This window comes from Heliangelus exortis, chromosome 11 (genome assembly GCF_036169615.1).
Source record: "Heliangelus exortis chromosome 11, bHelExo1.hap1, whole genome shotgun sequence".
NCBI classification, from domain to species: Eukaryota; Metazoa; Chordata; class Aves; order Apodiformes; family Trochilidae; genus Heliangelus; species Heliangelus exortis.
In genome coordinates, this window is record NC_092432.1 from 10,403,281 (window position 1) to 10,427,865 (window position 24,585).

The 24,585-nt window shown below is 39.6% G+C and overlaps 1 protein-coding gene across 3 annotated transcripts in view; it reads right to left on the reverse strand.

Annotated features, from left to right (window-relative positions):
- TRPM7 (transient receptor potential cation channel subfamily M member 7) overlaps nucleotides 1-23,245 on the reverse strand; it is a 55,599-nt gene extending 32,354 nt beyond the window's left edge. Inside the window, exons 1-3 of one of the 3 annotated variants that reach the window (XM_071754442.1) lie at nucleotides 22,867-23,245; nucleotides 22,133-22,311; nucleotides 1,281-1,360 (exon numbers count right to left, since the gene is read on the reverse strand). In XM_071754442.1, the coding sequence (XP_071610543.1) occupies nucleotides 1,281-1,360; nucleotides 22,133-22,135 (83 nt within the window). In that variant the 5' untranslated portion in view covers nucleotides 22,136-22,311; nucleotides 22,867-23,245. Of the gene's footprint in view, nucleotides 1-1,280; nucleotides 1,361-22,132; nucleotides 22,473-22,640; nucleotides 22,722-22,866 lie in introns of those variants that run through there. The other 2 variants (XM_071754444.1, XM_071754445.1) reach the window with 2 other exon arrangements.
- Nucleotides 23,246-24,585: the final 1,340 nt, after the last annotated feature.

Sequence of the window (24,585 nt, forward strand, 5' to 3'; positions counted from 1 at the left end):
GGTCAAAATATGACAGGAAAGTTGTAAAGTCCATTGTAGATTACAAATAGGTTAAACTAAAAGGGCAAGTGTTGAAGATCATTTAGTTCCTTGTGAAATGCACTGGAAATTTTAACAGCTTCCTAATTAGTTTGTTTGCATTTGCAAATTTTCCATGTGTTACAATCATGGCTATAAATTCTAAGAGCTACACATGTCATGTGGTTTCAAGGAATGTGGTGAATTATTTACAATAACTTAAAAATTCTACAGCATTTACTTTGTTCTTTTTCTGCCTAAAAAACAAGTTCTTAAAAGACAAATACTCTGCCCCAACAAAAAATGAGATTAACTTTTTTAATGGAAAAGAACAAAATAGTTCTCTGAAGTTCAGAAGAAAAGGTTTTTCGGCTGCTTTCAAACATACAACACTGAAAAAAAAAAGCTGATCTGAAATCCATAATGACAATAATAAACATTCTGGGAAGATAACACAGCCTTAAAATGCCAGTTTCTAATTTATTTTCAAATTGATTTTATTTAATCTGTGACACAGATGTCATGAATATGCACATCAAGTTGAGCATTGTAGAAACTCAAATTACACCTGTAACAGTGAAGGTAAATTCAACAAATTAGATATGTTAGAAGTATCACATCTCTAATTTAGCACAAGGTGAAAGCAGCACATGAAATATGCAAAATAATCTTCATCGGTCTCATCCCCCAGAAGCTTCTTTCCCCATTTTTCAGCTTAATTTTTTCCCAACAGAACTTCAGGTTGAAAAACTACTAGATACCACATGAAATCTTTTGATATCCAAACTGTTTTTATTTTCTCTCTCTTGCTTGGAAGCAAATACTTCTTCAGCCCTTATTTTGTAAATTTTTCTCCCACCACAATCCTTATTTTTCTTTACTCTTCTATGAATTCTTCTACCATTTTTCCTGCACTGTCAGGTTTATTTTTTCTACACTTCACCCTACACTCACACAGTTGTTCCAAGAGTATAACTCTGAGATATCCTGATTTCAGAACTATGCCACCAAAAAGAACATAGGAACATCTCCTAAAGAATTCTGCAATATCAAACTTTTTTCAGAGAGAGAAAAGATAAAACACAAAAGCATAACCAGTCCAAGCTACGCACAAATAGTGACAATGCCAAGCCATAGGAAAACTAACTACAGACAGTATTTTATACAGATAGCTTGTCCAAAAATGTATTATACACTCTCTTTACTATACAGGCTTAAGCTTTAATAAGGAGCAATGAGTTCTTGAATAATTTCTTATTTACCTGTGGGGGTCCTTTGAACTTGGTATAATATAGACACACTCCCTCTTGGTGAAAGTGTTTTCTATCCAGGATTTCTGGGACTGAAAAATAGAAAGTGTAACAGTATTATAAAAGACAGATCATGCAACTTGGCAGTGAAAAATACTTTTCAAGGAAACAAGAATTAGAACATGAGGTTGTTTCTTTTAAAAGATGAAGGTGAGTAGTGCCTAACAAAGTTAAACTATCATTTGGTGTTTTGCTGTCTCCCAAAAACTAACAAAACCATATATGATCTGATACAAGCATCTCAAACTGACCCAAAGTTGAGATAACCAGAATGTAACCTATTTCATACACAAATCCCTTAAAATCCAAAGTAAAAATTTCCAATGCTAGCATTTAAATAGCAAAAGTTTGCAATATGCAAATAAAGATGTACCAAAACTCCCCAAATATTTTCAAAATATATTGTTTACCTAACTTGCTAAGAAATAAAAGTTGTGGTTTGTTGGGCTTTTTGCTTTTTGGTTTTTTTAAACTGCACTATACTGAGATTACTTAATTAAAGATGTAAATAGATGAAATTACTGTTAAGTTTTCATCTTGAAATTGTGGGTATAGAAGTCTTCTAACAACACTGGCAATTTTTTCTAGTAGCAAAACCTTTGTTCTTCATTAAGGAACTTTCCATTTCAATGAATTTAAAATCTAAGCTGTGTTTTAAGGTTAAATTTGAATCATGTTCTAAAATATTAAATGAAGCATGTTTACTTCTTCAGATGCTTATGTAACCCAATAGCTGGACATGCTTTCATTTCAGTTGCTTTAAGCAACAATGTAGCATTATCCTACACAATAATCTCAGGACTACCTGCTAAACAACATCCACAATGTCCAATGTTCACACCATGTTTCAGCAATACATTGGTAAAGGAGCTCAGGCATGATTCTTAACTAAAAAACAAGAAAAAAAATCTTGGCATACCTTATTATTTGTAGCCTTATTAAATTTTGCTTAAAGTGCTTATTAAGATTACATTAAAATTTCTTCACTACTAACAGCACATTCTAAATTTAAATTTTATCTTTAGAAAAAATTGAGAAATTTCATACCTGTTTACTTTATGAGAAGGGGAAAAAGACTTATGTGTTTTATTCACTAGTATCTAAATAAGGGTGTGTGTAAAATATGAAGACGTTAAATTATTTTTCTCCCAGATCTATTTTAACAAAAGATGGATGGCTTTTCACCCATTGCAGTTTCAGGATCAGTTTAGGATAACGCAGAGACTTCATTACAAAGAAGAATGTATCAAAGACCTTTGATTTGGTCCCCTGGAAAAGTGCTCAACTGCCCACCCTCTTTCAAAACATTTCCCAGACTCATCAGATCTTTCCCACATTATTCATCATGATCTCCTCCCAATATTTTGCTTTAGTGAACTTTGACTATGAACCTGTCAAGACAGCAACAAAACTGCTGCTCCAGTTTCTGTCTTTGAATTAAGAGGGCCACCACTCTCCGAGGAGGAGGATGCAAACTTGCAGTGCACAGGCACTTCCCAAATGAGGAAAAAGGGTAGAAGAAAGGTAGATGCACAATCCACAGGGGGAAAAATAAAAAAATAATAATAATGATTTTTAAAAATCACAGCTGGTGAGAGGAGCTGTAAACAACAGAATAAGCACTCATACAATGTATTTCACATATTAATTAATATTTTAAACACTGTAATAAATGGCCAAAGCCATTATTTGCTACTGTCCTACCTCCCTTCCCTACACATAAGCCGAACAAGGGAAAAGCAAGATACTAACTGCTACATGCAAACAGTGTTATAAAGAATTTTTTTTACATTTACAGTCACTTCCTCTCTTTTTTTTTTTTTCTTCCCTCCCCTCCTTCTCCTTTGGACCAGAAGGTCGAAGTGACTGGCTCTTAACAGGTAACAGGCCTATGAGTGAGACGATCTCTTCCTTTGCTGACCTCAAGGTTAATCTCTAATCTTTCAGTAGGTTCCTCCTCATGCCTTGGATAAGGAAAGAAAAGCACATTCTTTCCACTAAAGAGCTGGGTAGCTCCTAGGACACCTGTGCCTTACTGTGAGCTGGGCTCAAAACAGGTTTCTCTCTTCTCTCCCTGTATCAGAAGACCAGCAGTGTTATAAAAATACATTTTATATGTGTGTCTATGTACATTTACATATGTATATTCATACCATACATAAATATACTGTTATACTAGGTCATTCAAATTTTTAGCTTCCTCCCCTCAGTATTTTTTTAACACTATTAAGCCTTAGCCTTTGTGATTATGAATCCCAGTTCTGGAGGCTGATTTCTGCTTAGCTGAGTGTCCCCACTGTTTATTTGAGTTTATTATTTTTATATGGGCTTATTATTTTTGTACTTCATTTTTCAAACCTGAGGTCTTGTACAGACCATTACTTTAGCACTGCAGTAGTTTAAGCATACAAGTGAACTCTGCAGACCTTCCAGAATATAAAAAGATAAAGGAGAAATGTAATACTTGTATGTTTTAGTCAGCTGGCTAAAACCACACCTTGAAGCAAGCTATCACAGGCACAACACGCTAGATATTGAAACCTGAATTATATAAACCGCAAGTAATTGCGTCAATTGCTCCATGCAATGCTGTTTTATTATTAAGTGGTGATCAAAGCTAGGGACAAGGAACACTGGTTCCTAATGTGCATAACTTCATAATAATTGGTTCTGAAATTTTAAAAATAGTAATTTTTATCTTGAAGAATGCAGTTTCAACCTCTCATCAAGGACTTCTTTCTACTCTTCAGTAATTTTCAGTAGAGCACAGATACAGCTATGCTAATTACATGGAGGAGGCCCTATACTGTCATTAAAACATACTTGGAAATTTTCATTTGGTAAAATTAGAGTCTCTCCAGAAGCACCCCTGTACATTGATCAATATTGCAAGAGATTTTCTACAGAATTTGCTAATTACAGTCTTGTTTTCAGTCAAGGAGAGGGGGCGGGGATAGGAAGCAAACCAGAAATAGAACAGAGCAAGGAGAGATGTTTCCCATAAACGGGTAAAAATCACATTAGAAACACGCATGAAGAACAGACATATGGTTGCCTTCCCTGTAAGAACTACTATTACATAATGTTCCTTTGAAGACCAGAAAAAAGAAGATAATGTGAGGACACTGTGTAAGTTAAATTAGTTGTGGCAATTATCTCTAAGAAATACTTCCCCATCAGCTAAATACTAAGTTAAAATAGATCAAGGCAGTAGTCAAAAATCAATATGCAAGTTGCCAGACTGTTTTTAAAAAATTGTCTGCTCTTATTAAAGCTTTCCAGTTATCTCTACAGCATACACAATCACACCTCTTAAACTCTGCTTCCAGTAATGGGGCAACTTCTGCTGATCAGAGGGATGTTTGGCTGCTGCACTTTAGCAGCCGCCCCTTACACTGCGGGGCAGACCAGGAAGGTCAGCAGCTCACACGGTGAGCTCCGGAGTGCTGCTGCCACAGAAAAAGGAAATAAGGGGGGGAGGGAGGAAGGAACTATGAACCTGCCCCAAAAACATACCATCAGATTTTAGAAACAAGCACAAGTAGTGTCAACATATAATGAGCTACTTTTTAACTACTTAATTCCCTTTCAAATTTGTATCTTGAGGGGAATAAAAAACAAAGAAAAACACAGCTTTCTGGATTCTCTCCTGTGCACTGCAAATCTCTCATATTAAATAAAATTTAAGACTTACAAGAAAAATGTTAATACAACTAATGTTAGTCCAGAATTACCTTCAATATCTATCTCCTAAGGGTGAGAGATCTATGAAAATTTCACCACATTAAGATCTCTGTCTGTCATTGCTGGCAGGATCTTGTCTGCAAACCAAAAAACCCCCAACTTTTATTTTTGTAAAACTTGAGTACTACAGTAACTGTTAACTCCTAGTCCTAAAGCAGCCTACAAGGTCTTTGCTCAGTCTGTAAGCTTTAGAGGGTTATGCAAGATACTTCAATTCTGGTTGCACCATTTTCCCAACAGACAATAAAGTTCACTGGGTCTTTCAGGACTTCTGAAAGAAGTTAAAAGAAACAAAACCCAGAGATTTGATTAAATAAGCTAAAAGATATATACTTAGCCTGCAACCACGATTAAAGGAAATAGTTTCAACTATTTCAAATAAATATGTAATTTCATAACAGTTCCACCAAGTGCTGAAATAATTGTAATTGCTATTTGAAACAAAACTTAAACAAGTGCTTGCTGAACTCCAAACTCCAGAGAATACGCCCGGCCCCAGTATTTCCGACTTCTGGAAGTATTTAAATGCCAAAATAATCCCACAGTCTTTTACAACAGGTGGAAGTTTTACCATAGCCGTTTTAGTAATTAGCTATTTTTGATTCAGCAACAGCATTAGCACTACAAAGCACTAATAATAGGAATTCCTTTTGTTATCTTTACTTAAATTTATAATGGATGTTTCCAACAAATCTCTTTGTAGAATGAAACTCGTAACACAAACCAACTATAAGGGAAGGTGTTGTATATAGCAGGCAGCAAACAAAAAGGTCACCAAAAAAACAAACAATGCAACAACCACCTACCACTTTTCCCCCTTCAACTCACAGAAGTGTTTATGAGAGCCTCTTATTCAACGTAACAAAACAGTAAGATGACCACGTTCTAGCAGGGCAGCAATTGATGGACAACAGAGACTTATAAAACCATCGTGAAATTCTCTGAGTTTACCCAAGTTTTGTCTGAATTACTTTGTGTACAGAAAGTAAGCTTTCCTATTTGGCAAGATTTCAAAATGAGTTGCACAGCTTTCAATAAACACCATCATGACAGGTAGAAATACGCTGTATAGCTGATAATAATAAAAGGATTCCAGTTTATTCCACCTCATTTGTGATACCGGATATTGTTGGAGGCTCAAAAGTTAGAGTATTTGTTTCAAAACTAAACTTCAATTTACTCTAAGCCTATCTCCCTCAAACCTGTAATGCTGCATACCAACCTAGCAGTTCAGCTGATAATTTTTCTACAAAGATGACCAGCTGAATAAGGAAACTGGATCAAAAAATAATACTGACTGTTGTGCAAGGCTGATAACACACATTTCAATTACTGATGGCATAGATCTCTGTTTCAAATTTAAAAGTCACATCACTTTCTACAGCATCTCATACTTCAGCTTTCAAGCCTTTGTTTACACCACATAACAGTTCAATACATGCAATGGCTTTTAGAGGGAAATATTTTCCAACTTTGTCTTTTTATTTTTAAATAAATAGACTTTATACTCACTCCTTCCCCACTACCCTCCAAATACTCCAAAAAGCTGAAACTTCCATTTGGGCAAGAGAAAATACATGGGAAGTTTCATCAAGCCTGAAAACAAGAAGAAACAGCAGAAAGTGTCTGCAGGAGGAACACTCATGCCAGCAGGGCCCCAGAGCAGTCCTGTCTGGGTCACTTACAACCAACAAGATTAACTTCAAGACATTCTGGAGAGACATTCTGTACTAAAGTACTTTAGTTTGTCTGCTCAAGGAAATGTCCACTGACCAGTTATTGCTTCTTATATAACTATACATACCAAACACACTCTTTTCATGATTTACAAGAGGATCTCTTAGATAAGAAACCTGCTCCTTTAGCCAAACACGTGCTGTATCATGGGACTGAACTGTGATCCCTGCCCAGCCACCTAACCCCTAACTGAGCACTGGGCTACTGCAGCTACAGCTGAAAGGCAGAAATTCCAAACAAACCTTCATCTTACTGCTTTTAGACTAAGACATCAAATAAAGACAAATAAAGCCAAACAACCAGGATTAATAGGATATCCAATTAAGTTAATGTGTATCAAGTAGTTTACAAGTTGTAAAACTTCTTGTGGGAAGAAGAGGTGCTACAAATAAAATACATGCTACCTTGCACTGCAAAGATTTCCCGTAGGAACTTCAAACCTTAAAATCAGTAAGAATGGTGCTCCGGGACTTGTTCTTAGTCCAAATTAACTCAATGATATTGGAAATGTGCATCACAGGATGAGCTAAGTAAGTCAGCTGCTGTGTACGAGGTGGAAAGTTATACGAGACAGTTATGCAGTTATTCCCCAAAGAAAATACCTATAATTGTGTAATGAAAGTGCTAGCAGAGCACAACTCTATTCCTCAAGGAAACATTCATCGTTTGAGGAAATTCTTCAGAACTTTAGCTGGCGTTAAGTAACTAAGATGACAGGAGGAAAAAAGAAAAAGGTAGACAGTTTGATGCTAAATATCTGCTAACATTTGCTTTAAGCTCTTGGCTCCAGCAAACCCCAGACATTTAATTTACTTGCTTTCCTCACAATTTAAAATTACATACCTCTATAATTACTGCTTGGGTTGGGGTTGTTTTGGGTTTTTTTTGCTTTTTAAAGGAGGGGAGAAATAAGGGATTTAACCAGCTAGTATTACAAACTATATTTAAAAGACTCTGTTGAAGAGTAACACTGCTTTTTGTCCAGAGAATACACAATGCAAAAAAGAGCCTGCAAATTATCTTCCGGAATCAGCGATTGGAATACCAATCAACCTTCCCAATTTTTAAAGTAACTTCTACAGAAAGTATGGATAGGTGCAATCTTAGAAAAAGGCCCATATATTATCACAATGTCATATTATACAGAGTGCTTTAATGTATCCCTGTGAAGTATGTTACTCTAAAATGAGATGCACTTGGAAACTTTTTCAAGAATATTTTACTTGCTGTCCAAATCAGGATTATTCATTATTATTCTGAAATAACTGCCAGCCCCACTTATTAAAAAAAATGTTGTATTATTTGTCAAACCCATTGGTGCAACTCTTGTCACAGAACCTGACTGTCTCAGACAGACTGACCCATGGTGTCAGGACTCTCTGCTATGTGGAGGATCCTGTCATGATCAGAACAGTTCACCTGGCTCCTATGAGCCCAAACAGCTCTATTTTTCTGGGTTGAAAGACTTGCCTAGTGAAAACACTGCTAGACTCCTGAAAATACCTTGCTCAACAGCAAAAACAAATAGTTGATTTATTTTAAATAAAAACTGTGGAGGAAGCAAGGAAGGAAAAAGGGCAGTCAGAGAAAGTCTTCTGTCAATTCTTCTGCACACTGTATTCAGAAGCAGACCTCAAAAGAGCCAAGCAAGCAAAGATATGAATCTTTGAATCAATGGCTCCCTTAGTGCCGAAAACAAAAACAAACCTTCAACAATCCTATTCTTTATTAAACAGTTCAGGAGATTTGCTCTGAACAGTTTTCACAGCAAACCAGGTCTCTTAACAGAGTAGCTATTGTTTTATTAAGTTCTCCTCTGACGTAACACAGTCACCACCGAACTTGCCAAACCCACGTGCAGTTTGGGGTGCAGAGAATACTCAGTGTTTGTCAAAAGGATTTTTATAGCTCTCTCAACTTTGATGAAAATTATTCCATTTGTGTGCATTTTGGAGAATGCACTGCTTCTGTGGGAGTTTATGCATCACAATGCATAAAATTAATGTTGTTTAGCACCCATGCAAAGTTGAATACTGTTCTGCAGTTAGACCAGTCATAAAATTACTCCTTTTAAGAAAGTATTGAATCTTAAAATGCATACATCACCCATACAAGACATTAAAAATGTTAACATATACCTAACCTAGAAAATATTTCTTCAGTAAAAGATGATTCTTCAGTATGAAATATCTCGTAAACCATCAGCAGATTTCAGAAGACACGTGCCACCCCTGGTATAATTTCAAAATCCAAACAAGCAACTTCAGAGTTAAATGCTCAATTAGCAGATACAGTAATTAAATAACTTGCCAAAACCAGAGACAGCAGATGGCACGCTGTTCCTGAACATGCCTTCAGAAAAACAGAGTATCCCACGGTGGGGATCAGGACAGGGAAATCTAAATTCTTAGGAATTTATAAATTACTTTCTATGAGCTCCCAGGCCAATCAAATTCTGATGCATTCCATAAAGTATTTCAAAACATATACCAAATTATGATCTAGAAAAAACAAACCAGGAATTGGCCCACTGACTCTTCGAAGGATATAAATATAAAAATAATTCTTTACCCTCTAAAACCTACAAGAAAAAAAGGACAGAAAGGGAGCATGTGGTATTAGCTCTTCACCCAACATTTTTAACTCTAATACCCACTTTGCTCAAATGGGAGATTCTAAAATAACACACAGCAAAAGTATATAGGAATGTTTCCAAACCTGCCATACAGTGCCTGCTTCTTTCAGGGTCTGTCATTCAAAACCCATTTTTTGTATAGGCTGCATCCTCCTCGCCTCTTCCAACACCAATGACTTGGCTGCAGTCTGCAGTCATTCTAATTTTAACACTGGTGCATATTGCAAGCCCACACACTCTCCAAAATAAGCCCAGCAGGAAGATAGAGTCAGCATTTCTACTCACCAGCACGCAACAGAAACGATGCCAAACCTTTTTAAGTGGGTCAAGCAGTTTCTGTGGGTATCAAGGATGGCCACTCACTCAACCTGGTCCTTTCTGCAGGGATTGCTGGGACACACGGCACGGCTGCTGAAACCTCTGCACTTCCTGGCTCACCAGATTTATTCCATATTGAAGAATTAGTTTGGCTCATAACCCATATTTCTGGCAAGCGCTCGGCTTACCTCACGTATGTATGAACAGACAATCTTATGAACTCTGGGTTTACTTTTGGAAGGAATGAGGCTTGGGGCATGGTTATCAGGGGTAAAACAATCCATGCAGCCCGGATCCATTGCCTGTCTCATGACACTTCCAAGTCCCTTCACCATCACATAGGGAATACAAATCACACATGAGAAAGGAGGTACTGGTGGCCACCTCTGGAAACACAGCAGTAGGAAAGGGCTCTGTCACCAGCCAAATAATTAATCCCACCCTAGATTTGCTTTTCGCAGATGAAAAAAATAGCTCAGTTCTGGCAGCCACTATTCACAGCGAGCATACAGGCTGCAAGTTCACCTACTGCAAAGTACCTACTTCAGCTTTATTTGAGCTGCAGGGGTACAGGAACATCTGATTAATGCACTCTATGATGAAGCACATTACAACTATAAAAGCAAACTGGAAGGGTGGATGTTGCTGGTCTTGCTCTACTACTTTCTTAGCCTGCTCCATTTACAGATTTGACTTAAAAATTTCTAACGTCATATGAAGGTACTTCTCTATCATCACAGCAAAGGTTTTGATGCCTGCTGACTAAAGTAGGCTATTATTAACTCACTAGAGCAGTGGAAACTTGTTATCACTATGGAATTTTTGACATAGCTAGCCTTAGCCAACCCGCAGATTAAAAAAAAAAAAAAAAGCCAAGAAGCCTTACGCTTGCATTTAAATTATTACAGATTAACGTCTCCCTAATCCCCAAGAAGAATAGGATAGAATGGGTGAAATGCAAGAGAGCATACTAGTGGGCATGCAAAACGAGTGACAGTACCAGGCCACTGCTGTGGATGATGACATTTCACATAACTTATCTTTAGACACAGTATCAGGAAAAAAACTATTTATTTTTCTGATCAAAACGACTATCATTAGGAAAAATGCCTGTCAACACACACACAATAAAAGAGCCACCTGAAACAGATTTGGGGCTTTGTTCACTTTTACAGTGAGTACCATAAAAATAAATAAACAAATAAATAAAAATCCAACTTTAAGTTATGTACCTCATCTCAGAGCAGAAAAAAGACTGAGAGCTCTCCTAACAGAGCTAACTAGCTTTGCAGTTGCTCAACAATGCACACTCCCTGCAGCCCTCACCTCTGGGCATAAGTAGCCTGACAGCATTCTGGAGACATCCATGTACCTAAATGCTTATCAGAAGATAAAGTTCCCCACCAAAACTATTTAAGTAGTTTCTGTTTACTCTAGAAAAGCACAAAGAAACATTACTGGGTTTATTTAGGCAAATGTGAAAGCAGTTCATTTCTGTCTGATATAATACATAATGCTTACTCAGGCACTTTTAAAAATTTCCACTCTGCTTTTGAGAGGAACAGTTCTTTGAGCTACTGTGCCTTATTTTGCTGCTTTCTCATGAGGCTAGTCTTACAGAAAAACTGAGCTCTCTGGCACAATCTGATGCCAACTGCTGAAATATTCTTTTACACCAATTTTCCCATTAGCAGCCAACCATTCTATTATTAGCAAGTTTTGAAAGTCTCAACTATGTTCTTATATCCTTCTTCATTAATGTTTCTTTTTAATAATAAAGTCAGAGCTGTAAAACTAACACAATGCAATGCATTGTGAGAAAGCTTAAAGTCATTCATTTATCTCCAAGTCAGTATGCAGGCTACAAAAATGTACCTTTTACTAAAAGTACCACAGAATTGTGTATCACACCATTCTTCACATACAGGCACACAGCAGTGCTAATTAAGATACAAGTATAGGCATCCCAATTCCTAACTACTGATTTAAACCTAGGTCTGGCTGGCTATAATGCAAAGGGAAACATAAGAATGTCTTTTGGTGCTTAACTTACAGGGTTGCCTCATCAAACTCGAGTCCCCAGTCTGAGTATTCAGATTCCAAATCAAAAGCTCAGAGATCTTATCAAACACTTGCATGGATTTGAAATACTGATTCATCAAGTTGGACAGTAATTACAAAAAAGCAGAAAAACTCCCTTTTTGCTCTAGTGGAGATAATGAAACATGATAAAAGGAAAATCAACTCAAGGAAAAATATTTGAAATGTAAAGAGATCCATTCCAAGTGACTGCTAACTGAAAGCGTAACAACACAACACAGGTAGCTCCCTAGGATGTACTACTTACTGTCTCAATCTTATCTCTTAATTTGTTTATTGCACAATGATATCAGTGATCAGCAGATCAAAGAAACAACAGTTTTTTCAGCTCTTCCACCAAATGCTGGTAAAGAATTGCAGGTTACAAAAATACCTGACCTACCTGCAGCACAGTTTATGTTACATACCACAAGCCTATATAATAACTCAAAAATTAAATATATGATTTTTACATGTCAAGTAATTTTTACTCTTGTTGGAGGACAGAGGAACAACTAATTAAATTATACTGAGAGATCACAACACCACTTGTACTTCATAAATCTTTTCTGTTTATTATAATTTCTTCCAGCATACTCACTTCCAGTAAAACTCACCAATGCTAAGTGGTATGTGGCACAAAGCCCTGCCTAAGCTGTACTGGACTTATTTGTCAGACCCCTCTCTGGCCCACTGGGGGAAAGGAGTGAAGACAGACTATCATTCTAGAGAAACAAAAGACAACAGTAAGGAGGTGGAGGTCCTGGCAACAGCCAAGGCAAGAAACATAAGGGAAATATTTGCTTTAACAGACGCAATTCTTCAAATTATACAGTAAGGGTACAGTCAGAGAAGACAAGTCAGTTACCTCTCTGCCTTCCCACCCATTCTCCTGCCACCTCCCTCCCACCAGCAGTTGTGCATTAGCCCTTTGTGAGCTGACTGAGCTCCCTAAACCAGCACATTGTTCCCAGGATAAAAAGAGCAGGTAGCTCCGATGTCAGAAGGAACCGATTCAGATGCAAAGTGAAAAGCACAGGAAAGGACCACTCGGCTCTGATCAGGGTGAGAACAAGGGAAGGAGAACATCCCTTAGGCAGCAGTAGGAATCCTGGGTTAGCACAACAGCTAAGTACACTGTCAAGGTGCATCAAAATAATCCCCCAAAACACACTTACTCTAGCCATCCAGGAAAAGAAAACAGATCTGTCACACAAAAAGGCATTCTTTTTAAGAACCTGTATCCTGATGTTCAAGAAGGCGAGGAAGTGAAGAGAGCTGTACTTTATTTCTTGGTAAGCTGCCAATGAAGCAAGAACATTTTACCTAAGGTCACATTTTAGGTTAGCAGATACCCTGGGTTTAAGAATAGCATTCATTTTCATCTGCCACTGAGGGTGTTTTTTCCTAATTCATGGTATAATTAAAACCCAATTCCTAATTCATTAATTACAGAAGACTGTTCTTGCCCTACATGCAAGATCTTTACATTTGCCAGCAAAACCCTGACAAATCCAGTAATGGCACCCAAGAGGATAGTCAAGAAGACTAATCTTATCTTCACAGTGCTAATTTCTCTACATCCTCTCCACAGAGAGAAGAATGCTGCTTTGAGTCCCCTTCAGTCTCCACTAAATAAGCCCAGGGACTCACTGCCTAGCCACTGGCTTTTGTGAATAATCCTGCCTCTCTCTACAAAGTCTGTATTTTGCAGATTGTTTACTGGTCATATGTGTGTAGACATTTTTCTACAACCCAAACCCAGGATTTTTCTGAAGGCAGAAAAGCTTCAGTGTTACCCATTTTCTATGCTAGGAAGAATGTGCAGCCCAAAGTTCACTGTCAGGCAAAGTGCTATCATTATGCTAGTACCAAGGACTGCTCTGGTGGGCTACAAAACACCAAGCATGACCAGACTGATGCAAACCATGACTTGTTTGTTAGCAGCCTTCATCACTGCAGAACATTCACCTGTAATGCTAGCTGGCAGCCCAAAACAGGACACGCATGATGTTATCTGCCCTGTTTCCCTATATAAGCAACATAAATCCTCTGAAATTGTTTCAAATGTATTAGTGAAGCAATATGGTCTTTTGTGACCATGACTCTTTCTTAAGTGATGAGATAAGTAAGGTTTCTACATAGAAAGGCAGGATTTATACAGAAAACTGCATGCATACAAATTTTGCTTTTTTGCTACAGTTGAAACCTAGAAAAGGCTTTTTCTGCCAAGGATTTTTATAAATGAAACCAAGAATGAGACAGACTGATTGCTTAACGAGGAAAAGGCATAAATCCTCATCAAGAGCATTTCTGAGGTTGGCACAAATTTAAAAGGACAAAGGTTAGTTAAGGGGATATTTCTGCTTTTCAGTGCCTCTGGCTGAAAATCCAGTTAGTGCCAGTTGAAGAGGTTAATGTCCATCCCAACCTCCACACCTTAGCTTAGTGCCCCTCAGACAGGCCAAGAGCTGTCTGGGCTGCCAGGTGGGGCAGTCTGCAGTGTGACCCCATGAACATTTTCAACAGCACAACTAAGGAGTCAGGAAACCAATAGCTTGCGAAATCACAAGGAATGAGCCTCTTCCAACTAGTTCTGCATCAAGAGGAACAGCAACAGCAGACAATACTACTCCTAGAAAGTGGTTTAGAATATTGGGCAGCTCCAGTAGTGGTGATTCACCCTCTGTCCCTAGTGTGACATTACTGCTATCAACAGGAATTCCTTCAAGATCAATCACTCTCAAACGCTTTGACCAGAAGATCACCGTCAGCTGTGCACTATTCTGATCCCTTTAGTTGAAGTTTTATTAAATTTGCTGTTCAACAGAATTCTGCAAAGTACAGTTTAGACAATAGTGCAGCCAGGGAACACAGGAGAAACTGGTAAGACTGCAATTTAAAATATCATTATCTGCACCTACTCTGGGAGATTAACTGACTTTTATAATTTAAAAGAAAGTTGGTTAACAGTTGCATAATTATACAACTGGTATTTTTAGGCTCCAATCATGTGTCACTTAAGCACATGCATAATTTCATCTATTCAGGTGACTGAAGTTATACCTGACTAAATACCTGCATAATGGCAGCAGCCACAGGGACAGGTTTTGAAAGGAAGCTGAGCTTTTCAGACTGGCTCTACCACAAACTAGTACACCACACTGAGCTTACCACACAAAGCCAATATATGTGCAGTTTTAACTATGTTGTATATCAGCTTGACAGTCCTTGAACCTGGCCACATGGCTGCCCTGCTGAGTTCTATCAGATACATCAGCAGAACACAGCTTTGCTCTTTCCTACCTCAAAGAAAGAGGTTCAGCTTCCTGAGAAAGTTGAATAGTACTAAAAAGCAAATAAGCAACATGTTAAGAACACAGAGGGGGAAAAAAATCTAGAAATATGTTGTTATGCCAGACAATTTACCAGCAGTGGGTTGTTTACCAAAAGTAGTAACTTAATGGGAAGGATCAAATTCATCTTGGGGCAGCTCAGGGACAACACATCAGGTACAGCACATCTGGTAAGAAAGTTACCTTTCATTCAGTAGCACACATTCAGAAAAGAAGGTCAAGAAAACCAACTTCTGTAAACAAGAATTTAGATACAAAAGTGTTCAAGCACAGCCACTGTGTGCCTGCAGCACAATTAGGAACTCTTCTTGGAAGAGGCTACAGAACCTGACTTGTGAGGGTGCAGCTCCATCCATGCCTGCACACAAGGCTGTAAGACTTAGAGAACATTCATGTAGTGTGGGATATACCCAGTGTAACCAAACACTGCTATGATAGCACAAGCCAACTCTCAAGCAATTCAGAGCAGGCTTCCAAATCAGCCTCACAGCTCATGTCAAGTTTGGGGTGCCACAATCCCACTTCCCTAAGCCTCTACGTATGATCCCATCCTCCCCCACACCAGCACTGGCATTCATGGCAGTCACGGTGAGACAGTTCAGGGACATGACCAACAAATTAATAATAAATAACTAACTAAATAAAAAAGAGGTGATTTCAATTCAAATTCCCTAAACAGTAATGGAGCACAGAGAGAAACACAAAGGAATGGGTGGAAGGGTGACAGCCAGGGTTTAGGTGAGTTTAGACTGCACTGCAACCACACTTAAGAGTTTTGGCAGATTTGGGAGCAAATAATAAAGGTGCTCTGGCAACAGCAACCCTGCCCATATCCGAGATTATTATCTTATAGCACAGACATCCACACCTCAAGCACTCCAGGCCAGTTTGGTAATTATATTGTCAATGAAGAGAGTAATAGTAGGAAGACCTGGAGTGCTAATTAATACCAGTTTTCGAAGTGCCCCAAGTCTAGAAATTTTTAGGTAACAAGTGCTTGTGAAATACAGTATTCCTAACACATCAACTAAAAATTCATTTACAGAAGGCATAACTGTCAATTATTTATTTAATTTAATTTTAAATTTTAACGGTCAAATTTGTCAAGTCTGCATTTCAAAAAAAAAATTATTATCACTTTGCACTACTAGCAAGAGAAAAACTTAGCAGGTATTAAAATAAGCATCAGCCAGGGACATCTTGCAAAATTCCACCCAGAAAAAGTCAGAGAACGAGTCAGATGTAAAAACAGTTTCCCTCAGACTCTTAGCAAAGGTGACAAAAATCAAGTAGATAAGATAAAGAAATAAGTGCCTCCTTGGTAGAGGGAACAAAACAAAGGGTGATATTCAATCGCAATGACCATTGTGTTAAGTGTGACTGAGCTGTAGAAGACACTTTCCCAGGCTTTGAAAATTAGAGCTGTGTTATGGTGAAAGAGTGAACACCTTGATTAATTTGAAATTGTAACTGAGAAAGTATTCCCAAGCAGGAATGTGCTAGTGGCAACAGCAAAAATGCAGTAATCTGCAGTAATCACCCAAAAGCTTGTCAGTTAAAAAACTAGATCAGCAAACCAGAATTTAATAGAAACACATCAATTCTCAGATGTGCAGAATCTACAGATTCTTATTTTATAAACCTCATTTCATTACTAGTAAATAACTAAAGGCAGAATCCAGTAACACTGGGAGTCAACCACACCAGGCTTTGGGATCTAGGACTAGGAAGCAAAAAGCCCAGGCAGGGTGACACTCTCCAGCTCAGGGAGGCCTCCCCAGATGGTTGCTAGTGCAATTACTAGCAGCAAGTCTAGACATTGATAAGATTCACACATGCATAATTTTCAGACACAAAGTCTAGGTAGATGTGTGCATAAACTCTGTGAAACTGTGTATTACCCAGTTGCATGCTCTTTGAAAACCATGATGAGCATTTAAAACAAAATTAGCACTTCATGTTGGACTGTACCTGAATATGAACTAGTGATACCCATGGACAGGTTGAAGATGAAATGGCAATACAGCTTCACAGGGGTTTACAATAGAGGTTTCTGAAGTTGGAACATCTTCCAAAAGCATCAGTTGTCAAAATACACACAATAGAGTACGCACTGCATTACTGAATTGGCCTGAAAAATTCCAGTTTTGCAGCAGTCAAAAATCAACAGCTATGCTAGCACATAGATCAAATGCCATCCTCCCTCAGCTGAAAACAACTGCATGTTTGCCATTCACACAGAAATTTCAAACATTTTTTAAAATCTGATTATAGAAATTGTGTGAAACAGCTTGATTAGAATGGCTTTGAAAGAGTTTTTAGGAAAAAATTTATAGCTCATAATAATATATTAAATAATCCGTAACTTTGATGTGACTTTTAGAATTTTTTTTTAAAAGGACAGGAAAATTCCCAGAATTAAGGTTTAATACAAGCCTACCACCTCAGTAACATCAGAACTTTGCTTTAATTAAGGAGAAAAAAATGCCTAACTTATAAATCGAGTCCAAACCGCTCTAATGTGCTGACAGTTTTTTAACATACTTTAAACTCTTGTTGGCAACCAAATACATTAGCATTTAATTCAGACTTTTCCTGCAATATCCTCATACCACTTGTTCTCAAACCACTTTCCACATTTAAATACTCCAGTCTTTTCAAAAAGCAGCTTTCTGAAACTTGCAGCACCACAATCAGCAACAGTTATTTTTATGCCTGTACTTACCTATACCTTTATAACACTTTCCAGACAATTCTTGGGAAGGAAAAAACAACCAAAAAAAACCCCAAGCAAACAAACAAAAACAAACAAAACACCAACCAAAGAAAAAAAACCCAAACAAACAAAAAACTCGACCAACAAAAAAAAACCCTACAGAATTAAGGATAACAATCTTACTTATTCCAATTTCTCTATAGCTTTTTCTTTTTTTTTTTTAATTTCATTATTGTACCAGAAGTTAAGTGGCCTTTCCTGCCCAGAAAGACTAGAGGTAAGAAATTTCCCCTGCTCACCTTACAGTGATCTGACAACCTGCACTGTCCCTACTTCTGTACAAGAACTACAGCAGCCCAGGAAAAAAAAACAAACTTGAGCTGCACTGTGGTTCCAGCAGACCTGGCAGGCAGAGTAAGCAGCTCACACCCACTTTACATTCGAAGCAAAATATAAATGTAAAAAATGTAAAAAATGTAAAAAAATCATCACTGCTCCTCAAAAAATAGCAGTCAGTCATTCAGTGCAACAGCTGTGATGGACACCAGTGATGGTCTCCAAAACACTGCTTCCTGGGTCTATGGTCCCACCCAGTTGGGTGCAGGTGGGTGTGCAGACACCACTGAATTACTGACTGGCTGCTGCCAAGCAAACCAGGCACATCCCACACATCTCCCTGCCTCCTTCCTCTCCCACACTGCAGCACAGGTGCCCTGCTAATCCTGTGCTGAGCTAAGGCAAGAAGCAAAGCTTGCCAATGCAATTTACTTTTTCTGTTCTTTTGTTAGATTAGCTTTATATTACTTGAAACAATATTAAAATAAAATAAAATCTACAAATCAGAAAACAGCTAAGTCTAAAGTAATAAAAAAAATAGCAGAAATCAAGAATTAGATAACTTTTTATATAGGTTCTGTCATAATACATTAACACGAAGCCACTACCTGTACATTCTGATTATGCAAACAAAAAAAGATGGGATTAAGTCAAATAAAGGACAGTAACAAGACAGCAAAGAATGCAATGGAGGAGAAAGGCTTCAGGCCAGGGAACATGAAGAACACATTCAAGAAACTTTGTTCAAGTTTTACAGCAGGTCAAGTCACTATCACAGACTATTTCTTGCACAAGTTGCAAAGCATTTAGACTGATTTGTCAGAGGCCACCACTACTTCTCAGTACCAGAGGTAAGAAGTGACATTATCTTTAATAACCATGTATCTTATTCAAATACACAAAGAGTGAATTTATTCAGTTATTTATCTGCTGAAGCCAGCTGCAAGAATTTCAACCAATGAAGGTAAAATGCCCTGAGACAGTATTAGTCATATTGGAAACAAGAAACATGACCTCAAAGACAAACATCAGCTCTTGAAAACACATACTGGTTTTACTGTCAGTTTTCCTTTAAAAAGGAGGGACAAAACCCCAGAATTAGTGTTACTTGTTTCAGCAAATTAATGTGGCACGCAGATATTGTGGCCAAAGTAGACATGGTTAAAGGAAGAGAAGTATTCCAAAAGAAATAAAAATGTGTTTTATAAAAAAAGATGATACATTTTTTCAGGTTAAGTATATTGGCATGAGAAGTATCATTTCATTGTCTTGATTCTTTAAAGCATAAGTTACAAGTTTAAAATCCAATCCTAAGTCTTTAAAAGACTGGAACTTCAAATTTGGGCTTGCTATGCTAGCAGTATCAGAAGTTAGGAAGTGTCACTGCCAGTATAACTACACATTAGACTCCTAATTAAGCTAATCAGGGTCTTTCCGGGGAAAAAATAAAACTTACTATGCCAAATCCTATCAGGAACACAAATTACAGACTATAAAAGCACCTCCCTGCTCTCACACATACTTTTTGACATTCCCTTTGAGATTACTTGCAGCATTACTAGTGTAAAATTGAAAAATCAACATGGCAAAACCCTACTGTGTCAGCATCATTATGAGAGTACAAACCAATATTGGTTTCTTTAGAAATACTCATCTGCCATGTGACTGTCCACAAGGAGAAAACAGTTAACAGAAACCCACCCCATGAAGGGGCATGAAAGAGAAGCAAGCAGGAAAACTTTGGGTGTTGGTGCAAAGCTTCCAGGAAAGGGAAGCACAGCAAGCAGTAAAGATAACTGTGAGAAAGAGGAGTTTGGATCAGCAGAGAAAGCAGGGCTGATAAGAGAAAAAGGTAAGGCAGCAAGACTAGAGTTACAGAGCCTCGAGGGACATGAAAAGAAGTGAAAGTTTAAAACACAATGGAGTACCTCTCTCCAAGATAATCCATGGAGGGGGGAGGTAGACAATCTGATAGAACATCTTTAAACACAAGTGAGATAACTGCTAAAGGTAAGGTGATGTTTCAAGGTGCCTTTGTATGATGAGTGAAAATGACCCTTCCACTCCTGAGCTCAAGCAATCAAAATATCAAAGTAAAACATCAGGAACTAAGATACAGTCAAAAACCAACCTTAACAGTTCCACATGCACAAAGCTTTTTTTCCCCCACTTTAAATAGCAAACTCAAGAATGGCCTCATACCAGAAGGTATGAAGGATTATCTAGCAGACACTTATCTCACCCACACAGACACATTAAAAAAGACTGAACTCCCTGAATTGCCACACTTAACAACTCTTTAAAATAATTCCTGATTCAATGTTGGACACTGTCCAGCAACTCTTCAAAACTGCTACATAGGCATGGAGAAGAGGAATTTTTCAGCAAAACGAACTTGCATAAAATATCCTATATTCAGCTCAGGCAAACTACTTGTTAAACAGGGGTTTCAAAATTTGGTAAGAATAAAGCATTGCAGAGATGTTACATTGCAAAAAAAATTGCTGAGCAATGATCAGTTTACAAATCTAGAATGGTTAAAACCAATCTGTACATTTCTAGGTTATGTCAGCACCAACAAAACCCCAGAACTAAAATAGGAAAAAAAAAAAAAGGAAAAAAAAATGAAAAAACCAAAACAAAACGCACTTAACCAACAAAAAAAAATTTTAATAAAATTAAAAAAAAAAAAACAACACAAAAAACCCACTTCAGTTGAAAAGAGCAAGTACCACACAACTTGGAGATGCCAAGTATTTTTTCAAGTCAGAATGGAAGGTTGTACTTTCAGCTTCTTCCTAGAAGAGTGATGGACTTGCAGATTCTAGAAAAAGCCCACATTTCTGCACAATCCAGATATTGTCAGAAATGGAAGCTTCGTGGCTATGAATCCCTGAGGTTTTCAGCAATATACTGTGAAATAAAACACCACCATTTAACATTAAACAATGCATCTGACAAAAGTTTCGAGTAGCCTGTTGGAATCCACACATCTACACTACACATTTAAATTTTCAAAATTATTTGAAAGCACTTGATGTGACAGCTCACTCTTAACTGCGTAAATATTAATTAAGAAAAAAACTTCTAGGAATAAAGAACCATATAGCGGCCAGAAAGAAGACCTGGAACTAAAGTCGTGTTTACTTTCTAGAACCTCTTCATAAAGGCTTATACACACTTTGTATATGAGAACGCGTAGAAATTATGAAAAATAAATAGGTAGAAAGATTAAAAGAGAAGTACTGCGGCATCCCAGAGAACTACATAGTCCATCGTATCGATTCTGGGATGAAAGAAGACCGTAAAGGATTTCGGCAGCAGGCAAAGAGCCACAAAACTTAAGGTGAGGTCCCTTACCCCCTCCCTCCCTCCGCCGAAATGCCGGCTCCCCAGAGCGCTGCGCCGGTCAGGGGCCGCCCGGCAGCAGCAGAGATGGCTTTGGGCTGCCCGGCGGGCACGGCGGGAGGAGGCTCCCGAGATGCCGGGCGGCGGCTGGGATCAGCCCCGGCATTTCGGGAGCTCCGGGAGGGCAGGGCCCGCCGGGCGGGGGCTGAGGGGGCTCCGGGGCTTCCCGCCGCCCGTTGGGGACCGAGGCACCGCTCGCGGACGGGCCTGAGGCGCCCCTGCCCGCGCCTCCCCTTCCGGCCCCGAGGTGACAGCCCGGCGGGGTCCCTCCTCCCCGCCGCCCGGGGCACCCCGGACGAGGCGGGCAAGGAGGAACGACTGCGGCGGCGGGAGGCGAGCTCGGGGGCCAGAGGAGGCGAGGCGGATCAGGGTGGCCGCGGTAGCCAGGACCCGGAGCAGCCGGCTGGGACAGGTCTGATCCGGCGGCCGGCGCCCCCGTCCCTGCCTTCTCCCCGCGCCCCGCCGCCGCCCTCACCATTCTCCTCAGGGCCGGGCTGGGTCTCGGCGCCGACTCTGGCTCTCCTCGCGCCGGGCAGCTCCTGCTCGTGGTTCGGCGTCGGTGGTGGCGGGGCCTGTCTCCATCTATCGGGGCTGAGCTCGGCAGCAGCGGAGGGCTGGGTGGGGAGAAGCCGAGCGAGGACAACGCTCCGGAGGCTAAAGAGAGAGCGGGGCGAGAAGAACAGCGTTGGCTCGACTCCGCACCGGGACCCAGCGCTGGCGGCGGCCTCGGCCCGGCGGCTCTTTCTCATAATTGTGCGACTCAGCCGGCAGAGAGCCGCGGCGCTGCCGCGTCAGCGCGCACCGCCCCCGGGAGGAGCGGAGGGGAGTGGGGAGGCGGGAGGGGGAGGGGGCGGTGTGGCTTAGCCCGGTGCTGTCCGGTCTTGCGGCCCCCTCAGGCCACAGGACTGGCGAGCTACTGGTACCTGAGGCAGCTGCATAGGGTAGGGAGGAGAGGTAGTATCCAGAGCAGCGTCCTGAAATACCCCAGAAAAGCTTAAATGGCTGCCGGAAGGTAGGCGGCTGTGCCCCCCATCTGCTGTTGGTGAGGGAAAGGCCGAAGAAACGTTAAAAAGAGCTCTCGGGGACAGGACCCAGCCCGGCTGGGAACGCGTGGCCTCTGCGGCTCCCTCAGCCGTAGAGCAGGGCCCCATAGCTCCCCAGGGCCGGGCAGTGCCCGGGGTTGAGGCCCGGGGCTGGGTCTGCGCTTACCCGGCGAGAAGAAGTCACCTCAGGCCGGGTCGCTGGTGCCTCGGGACAGTAACCCGGCGTTGTGATTTCAACGGCATAATAGGGAACTGCGTTCCTTAGTTTGATCTTTTCTTGCGTGGAAGTGCCGCCACTCACACTGAGTGACACACGTTTTGTCACTCGGTCAGAGCTGAACTGGAGGAAAGTTCATTTTGGAGGGAAAAGGGAGGATGCGTTTCTTCCACTTCAATCAATTCCGTTCCCTGTTTAGGACAGAACTGCCCAGGGCAGGAACCTGGACTTCTTTCGTCAGCGAAACTTGAGAATCAGTATCATTAGTTATCATTGTTAATCAGTTTCATTAATCATTGTACAATAATTTCCACTGCACTATTTCAGCATTTTGCAACAAATTGTCTGCTAGAATGAACTGCATTTCGAAGGAGAGAAAAAAAATATAAGATTGTCTCAAATTATTGGCCTTCCCTCAAAGTGAAAAAAGATTTCATTGAGAAATCTCTATGTCTACTATTACTGCTATACCATTAATTTTGTTTAAGCAGCAGTTTCTTTTGCAGTGAAAAGATGATTCAAAAGTGAATTAACGCTGGCTGTTAAGTAAATCTGATCCTGATACTATTTGTAAAATAACACAGCTATACAAGAATGGTAAATCCAAACATTCAGATTGATTTTAAAACTTTGATTTTCGTTGTCAGGCTTTATCATTTGCCCGCACTGTTGCAACATTCTTGAACCAGGTATCATCTGTCTAGCCCTGCTACAAAAGCCAGCATTAACTCCACTTTAGACTCTGGGCTAAGCTGATAGAGGTGTGAGTGTGTGTTCACACCTGAACCTGAGTTTATGCATCACGGGATAACAGCTCTCACCTGCTCACACCTGAGAACTGTTGAGCCTCACTCAGCAGGACAGAAAGGCTCTGAAGAGTGTGAGGCTCAATACACTACTAAATTTACTACACTCCCTCCAATGATTAGAAAGGGGTGATGAAAAATTAAACAAGCATTTTGAAAAGGCAGCAGAGCTGGCAGGTGGTAGTTTAGACTGAACTGGAGATACCAAAACCTGAAAGGTTTTGTGTTATTTTGGGCATTAACAGCCACTTAGCCCAACAAGTCCAGTAGTTAATACTAGTAACAAAACCCATTTGCTGCCAACATTAGGTGCAAATTTGAAAAGACTCACACAACTACAGAGTGTTGCTGCAGGGAGTTTCTCAGCTCCAGGGGAGCTCCTAATGCTTGTTTTGAGTTAACTTCAGAAGAATTTGTAGTATCTTACATAGGTTTGAAAATTAGGCTTCTATGACTTAATTTCTATACAATAGAGAAATAAGTCGTTGCCAGGGAAAAGTCAAATTAATTCCCAGTACAAGATCTCACAACTAACAGGCTAAATCCACTGTCTTATTGCAGGAAAAATTCCAAGCCTGCTGATCCACAGCTACTTGTTCCTGCCGGATTACCATGTGTCAGTGTAAATTCTTGGCTTACAAAGCAGTAACAGAAGGAGCAGTGGAAACACAGTAGAATTTTCTGGAGATGGTTCAAAAACTTTCCAAAGGAAAGCAGAGCAAATGGGGGATTTCTGAATTGTTCAGCTATCACTATGAAGCATTTCTGACACATTCATTTCTATCACATTCTTGCTTCCTCCCTTCCTTTTTCCCATTCTAATTATTAATCTAAACTTTTTCACATCCCATATGAAGGTAAT